Source organism: Triticum aestivum, chromosome 7B, assembly GCF_018294505.1.
Source record: "Triticum aestivum cultivar Chinese Spring chromosome 7B, IWGSC CS RefSeq v2.1, whole genome shotgun sequence".
Classification (NCBI taxonomy): domain Eukaryota; kingdom Viridiplantae; phylum Streptophyta; class Magnoliopsida; order Poales; family Poaceae; genus Triticum; species Triticum aestivum.
In genome coordinates, this window is record NC_057813.1 from 681,903,398 (window position 1) to 681,910,126 (window position 6,729).

The 6,729-nt window shown below is 49.6% G+C and overlaps 1 protein-coding gene across 1 annotated transcript; it reads left to right on the forward strand.

Annotated features, from left to right (window-relative positions):
• Nucleotides 1-43: 43 nt before the first annotated feature.
• LOC123156126 (cytochrome P450 71A1-like) lies at nucleotides 44-2,566 on the forward strand. Its single transcript, XM_044574295.1, has 2 exons — nucleotides 44-973; nucleotides 1,945-2,566. The coding sequence occupies exons 1-2, from the start codon at nucleotides 44-46 to the stop codon at nucleotides 2,557-2,559; spliced, it is 1,545 nt and encodes a 514-aa protein (XP_044430230.1). The 3' UTR covers nucleotides 2,560-2,566.
• Nucleotides 2,567-6,729: the final 4,163 nt, after the last annotated feature.

The window sequence follows — 6,729 nt, forward strand, 5'->3', positions numbered from 1 at the left end:
CATGCACCATTTGCAATAGGATTGAGCCAAGGAAACCACCACGATGCCATTCCCAGTACCACTAGCCACACTGCAAGTTGCCACGCTAATCCTCGTTGTCTCGTGCTCACTACTGCTGCTATTGCGTAACCAAACCAAGAAGCATCCCGCCGACCAACGACTCCCGCCCTCGCCGCCACGCTTGCCCATCGTCGGCAACCTCCACCAACTCGGCGCGCTCCCACACCGCGCCCTGCACGCGCTCGCCGTGGCGCACGGACCCGTCATGCTGCTCTACCTCGGCCGCGTGCCAACCCTGGTCGTCTCCTCCGCCGACGCGGCGAGAGAGGTGCTGCAGCTGGAGGACCATGCCTTCGCCAACCGGCCGTCGCTCGCCATCCCGAGACGTCTCCTCTACGGCTGCACCGACATCGCCTTCGCGCCCCATGGCGCCTACTGGCGCAGCGTGCGCAAGCTCGCCGTGCTCCACCTCCTGAGCCCTGGCAGGGTGCGCGCCTACCGCGGCGTGCGCCAGGAGGAGGTCGCGAAGCTGGTCCGGAGGGTGGAGGAGGAACGAGCGCACGGCGGCGGCGTGGTGCGGCTCAGCGAGCTCCTGGGCGGCTTCGCCAAGGACGTGAACGGGCGGATCGTGCTCGGGGTGCGTGCCTCGGGCGCAGCCGGGTGGCGTGCCAAGGTGGACGCGCTGCTGGAGGAGGCCAACGCGCTGCTCGGGGCGTTCCATGTCGGCGACTACTTCCCGTGGCTGGCGTGGGTGGCCGCCGTGGACGGGACGGACGCCAAGGTGAGCAGGGCGTTCGAGAGGATCGATCGGATCCTCGAGGAGATCGTCGACGTTCCCGCGACCGCGAGCACCGGCGTGGGAGGTTGCCGTCGCGAGGACGAGGCGTTCGTGCATGTGCTGCTGTCGCTTCAGAGAGAATCAAGCGAGACAGGGTTTCGCTTGAGCAGGGACAACGTCAAGGCACTACTAGAGGTAAAACTGCATGCATGCACAAGCTTTGACGTGACAAAACTCGTTAACCACGGAAAATCACAGTAAATTGGTGAATATCGGCTTCTTAGATAAAGAAAACCAGTTTTGCTAAGTCTCAGTTCACTAAGATCATCTCCAACAAACGCTCAAAAAAGCTCCGCGCACTAAAAAATCATTTTCTGGCATCGAACAGCCTGAACAGATGCTGTAAAATATTGCCCACTCTATAAAGTTTTGGGCACGTGCTGAAAAACGTTATCGCGCACAACATATTTTGGGCTCCTGATTGCGCGTGCTTCACAATTTGCACTGCGTGTTTTTTTAGGCGCGCGTTTTTGGGCGTCTGCTAAAGCAATGTTGGTCCCAGCGCATTAAAAGTCCTACAGTTGCGTGCTATAACTTTTATTGGGCGCGGAATTTTTATGCGGCTGTTGGAGATGCTCTAAGACTTCGCTATGTCTCAGTCGATACTATCTTTCTTTGATTTTGCATGAAGATTCGTGCAAAAGAGTTCTTCTCGGTTTTTCTTTCTTCTTCTCATATGCTATATCACTTAGACTGAGACTTGGTTAAGTCTTAGTCGACTGAGACCTATCCACACCCAATGAAAACATGCTGCTGATGTCGGAGGGCGTGCAACTATATTTTTGAAAAGGAAAAGTTGTCATGCGAATATTGAGCAATAATTAGCAAAGCCATTGTTTGCGTATTTTAGGAAATTGATGAATCGTGCTACCTTGCAGACATTAAGCACTCAAACCATGTCATGTCATTCACAGTCTGGCGGCAAACATCCCATTCAATCATATCATTGTCATGATTAATGTAGTGGACATGGGCACCATTTTGTTGTGGCCAAAAATGGTTCATGCCTTTACGTTTCTCTTGATCAACACATTCTAAGAATCGTGCTTGCATTCCAACATGTACGTAGGGATTTCGTTTTCTAACTCTTGGATAAATATGGACAGGATTTGTTCGGAGCAGGGACAGACTCGACCATCATCGTCCTCGAATGGGTCATGGCCGAGCTTCTCCGCAACAAGCCAGTGATGCAGAAGCTACAACAAGAAATCAGGCGCCACTATACCAAGACTAGTCACTTACTAATGATTACTGAGCAAGACCTTCCGGTGATGGAGTACCTTAGGGCCGTTATCAAGGAGACGATGCGGTTGCACCCACCTGGGCCTCTTCTTGTTCCCCGTGAGTCTATGCAACACGCGAGGGTCCAAGACTACCACGTCCCTAGTGGGACTCGGGTCATTGTGAATGCATGGGCCGTCGGGAGAGACCCTGCGGCATGGGAGCATGTCGGAGAGTTCTGGCCGGAGCGGTTTATCAACAGCAAGGTGGACTTTCGCGGGCAACATTCCCAACTCATACCTTTCGGTGCAGGTAGGAGGATGTGCCCCGGGATAGGGTTCACAACCACTATCGTGGAGCTCACGCTTGCTAACCTTGTGGGGCACTTCGACTGGGCGGTTCCACCGTTGGTGGTGGTGGATATGGAAGAGGCGCCAGGAATCACGTCACGAAAGAGGGTGCCAATTTACGCCGTGGCGATAGTGGCACTTCATGAGTAACCCAGGTTACATATTCACCCACGTTGTTGAATATGTTCAATTATATTTGTACGTGTAGATTACATGTTAGATTTGTGCTTGGAGTACAACACTATGAGTAACCCACGGTAATAGGTTACATGCGTTATTGTTGTTGATACGTGAGTTGGTTATATGTTGAACCTTTTCTTTGCCATATGTAATTACATGTTAGACTTGCGTGTGGGTAGGATGTTGTTGAGGTAACATATAAGTATGTTGTTGAAAATGTGTTGAATATGTGTGTACATGTGCAGATGTGCTGGCTATATGCTGGATTTTTTTGTAATGGTTACATGTTCTACTTGTGTGTGGGTAGGATGATAGAGTGTTGGATTAGGACACTTGGATCATAGATCTCCTACGTACAATAAGGGGGGCACACAAGCCTAGAACACATAATTGCAACACTCACAAGGGCAAGCTGTGGTTTGAACCGGGCATCCTGTGTCACTAGTGTTGCAGTAATGAAAAGGAATATATACCAGTCATATCCAACAAATCTTTATGCATCGTGTCATCTCTACTATGATTGATCGGTCCTTACTTATCAATAGATCATTGTCGCATGTCCGAAAAATATATGTCTTGTTTAGGCATTGGGTATTGTAGTATCTGTAATGAAACTGATCTAGCCACACAAAGATCTAGCCAGGCAAAGTTGTCGTTGCCGAACACGATAAGATCTGCAAGACCGCGCGAATGGCTGGGCACAGACATATTCGAAGCTTTGCCAGGTCCAGATCTTTTGGTAGCTGCCATTGATCTTCATGGTCGGGTGGTGGCAGTGGAGAGAAGGGTCTCTAGGAGGAGGAGATCTGAGGGAGAGAAGAGGAAGGCCATCGGACCGCTACCATCGCCGTCGGGTGCAGCGCTCAAGGGGGAAGGAGCGGAGGACATCGCTCTTGATCGTCAGACAAAGAGCCTCCGAGGTTGTGGGCTTTTACCAAGTGCCGTCGCTTCTTAGTCTGTTCATCGCGACTCGCGAGAGCGAGCGAGACAGGGATTTCCTACACTGCCTGTGGGGGCATGGAAATCTCAGCCATGGAAGGGGCGGCGAATGGGCCAGGGTCCCTCCCCTTCACTGGGCACCAAATGCGGCGGTACGCTCCCCTGGATCTTTTCGCCCTGGGTATTTCCTAGCCAGGGAAATGAGGGAGGTCCCGGTGAAGGAAATATGCCCTAGAGGCAATAATAAAGTTATTATTTATTTCCTTATTTCATGATAAATGTTTATTATTCATGCTAGAATTGTATTAACCGGAAACATGATACATGTGTGAATACATAGACAAACATATAGTCACTAGTATGCCTCTACTTGACTAGCTCATTAATCAAAGATGGTTATGTTTCCTAATCATAGACATGTGTTGTCATTTGATTAATGGGATCACATCATTAGGAGAATGATGTGATTGACATGACCCATTCCGTTAGCCTAGCACTTGATCGTTTAGTATGTTGCTATTGCTTTCTTCATGACTTATACATGTTCCTGTAACTATGAGAATTATGCAACTCCCGTTTACCGGAGGAACACTTTGGGTACTACCAAACGTCATAACGTAACTGGGTGATTATAAAGGAGTACTACAGGTGTCTCCGAAGGTACATGTTGAGTTGGCGTATTTCGAGATTAGGTTTTGTCACTCCGATTGTCGGAGAGGTATCTCTGGGCCCTCTCGGTAATGCACATCATTATAAGCCTTGCAAGCAATGTGACCAAATGAGTTGGTTACGGGATGATGCATTACGTAACGAGTAAAGAGACTTGCCGGTAACGAGATTGAACTAGGTATTGGATACCGACGATCGAATCTCGGGCAAGTAACATACCGAAGACAAAGGGAACAACGTATGTTGTTATGCGGTTTGACCGATAAAGATCTTCGTAGAATATGTGGGAGCCAATATGAGCATCTAGGTTCGGCTATTGGTTATTGACCGAGAATAGTTCTAGGTCATGTCTACATTGTTCTCGAACCCATAGGGTCCGCACGCTTAAGGTTTCGATGACAGTTATATTATGAGTTTATGAGTTTTGATGTACCGAAGGAGTTCGGAGTCCCGGATGAGATCGGGGACATGACGAGGAGTCTCGAAATGGTCGAGACGTAAAGATCGATATATTGGACGAATATATTCGAAGTTCGGAAAGGTTCCGAGTGATTCGGGTATTTTTCGGAGTACCCGAGAGTTACGGGAATTCGCCGGGGAGTATATGGGCCTTATTGGGCCATACGGGAATAGAGGAGAGAGGCCGAAAGGAAGGAGGCGTGCAGCCCCCCTCTGGTCCGAATTGGACAAGGGGTGCGGCCCCTTTTTCCTTCCTCCTCTCCCCCTCTTTCCCCCTTCTCCTACTCCAACAAGGAAGGAGGGAGTCCTACTCCCGGTGGGAGTAGAACTCCCCTTGGCGCGCCCCTACTAGGCCGGCCGCCCCCTCCCCCCTTGCTCCTTTATATACGGGGGCAGGGGGCACCTCTAGATACAACAACAATTGATCCCTTGGATCTCTTAGCCGTGTGCGGTGCCCCCCTCCACCATAATCCACCTCGATAATATCGTAGCGGTGCTTAGGCGAAGCCCTGCGTCGGTAGTACATCAAGATCGTCACCACGCCGTCGTGCTGACGGAACTCTCCCTCGACACTCGGCTGGATCGGAGTTCGAGGGACTTTATCGAGCTGAACGTGTGCTAGAACTCGGAGGTACCGTAGTTTCGGTGCTTGATCGGTCGGGCCGTGAAGACGTACGACTACATCAACCGCGTTGTCATAACGCTTCCGCTTTCGGTCTACGAGGGTACGTGGACACACTCTCCCCTCTCGTTGCTATGCCATCACCATGATCTTGCGTGTACGTAGGATTTTTTTTAAAAAATTACTACGTTCCCCAACACCCGGGAGGATCCCTGGTTACCAAATGAGCCCTAAGCGTACAGGCTGATGCTGCGTTATGGGATTTGAGGGACGGTTGTGCCTCAGTTATTCTAGCATTATACTTTTTTTGTGGAAACTTGGTTCTATAGTTTGTGTGCGTGCGTGCGTGTGTGTGAATCCTCCAAATGAAAAGACACACGCCATCACAAGAAATGCTGAGAAGCAAACAACTGTATTCTCCCCTTGCAACGACACTGATGGTCCTTGCCTTCTGCCTATCTACGCCACTACAGTTTTTTTTGGGCAAAACTCGCTCCACTTTATTGATTAACGTTCATATGGATATAATTTCCATCTGGGGTTGGAGAAGCCACACATGGCGCCCATCTGACAAGTCTAGAGTGAATTTTGTAAGGCTATGTGCCTTAAAATTTGTACTTCCACCTTTGAAGATGAAAGAGCGGGTTCCAAATTAGCCGCAATGAACTTAATCTGTTTTACATTGATGCCATGCATTCCGCATGTTCCATTATGAATATCCTCCACCACTCCTTTGCAAACCGAAGCCACCAAAATTTTGGAGATGTTGAGATCTAGAGCTACGCCACTGCAGTTGGTTCTAGTTAGCTTATTGGCCAACTGGGCCACAAGGAGCTTACGGTCCAACTGGGCCACAATATATAGATCTATGATGAATTCTTGGCGACTCTGATCTAGCCCGGTTGCTCTCTCAAGCTCTTCCCTTCCCCCTCCTTTCGGTCACAAACAAAATCCATCTGTGAAATTTTCGCTATGTCGCCTTATTCAAGTTTTGGATCACTACAACAGGACATGGATTCAAATTGGTAACTTTCTTGCCAAAACAGACTCTTCCCACCTCCTATCCAAATAACACAATGGCACTCGTACTGAATTCAGTTAGGTACTGGTATAGTACAATACAACACACAGTATATACAGCAATTTTGTGAAATGGGATAACTGGCGCTCAGCTCTCGACCCAACCACACAACTAAGCCGGCACCACCACCACCTCGACACCTAATTTCGCCGCCACCTTCTCGGTAGGGTCACCATCCCCATCGTCCTCTATGGCATCTCTGCCATGCTGCTCCTGTTTCTGCGTGAAAACTCGTGGGATCTTCATCCTCCTTACCTGTTCGACCATCACACGCAGGATGCTCGCCTTGTATGCAATCCAGCCGACAAGGCAAGCTCCGATCAACACGGGCAGGACACACCCCACCTGGAATGCAAATCTTAGTATTAGA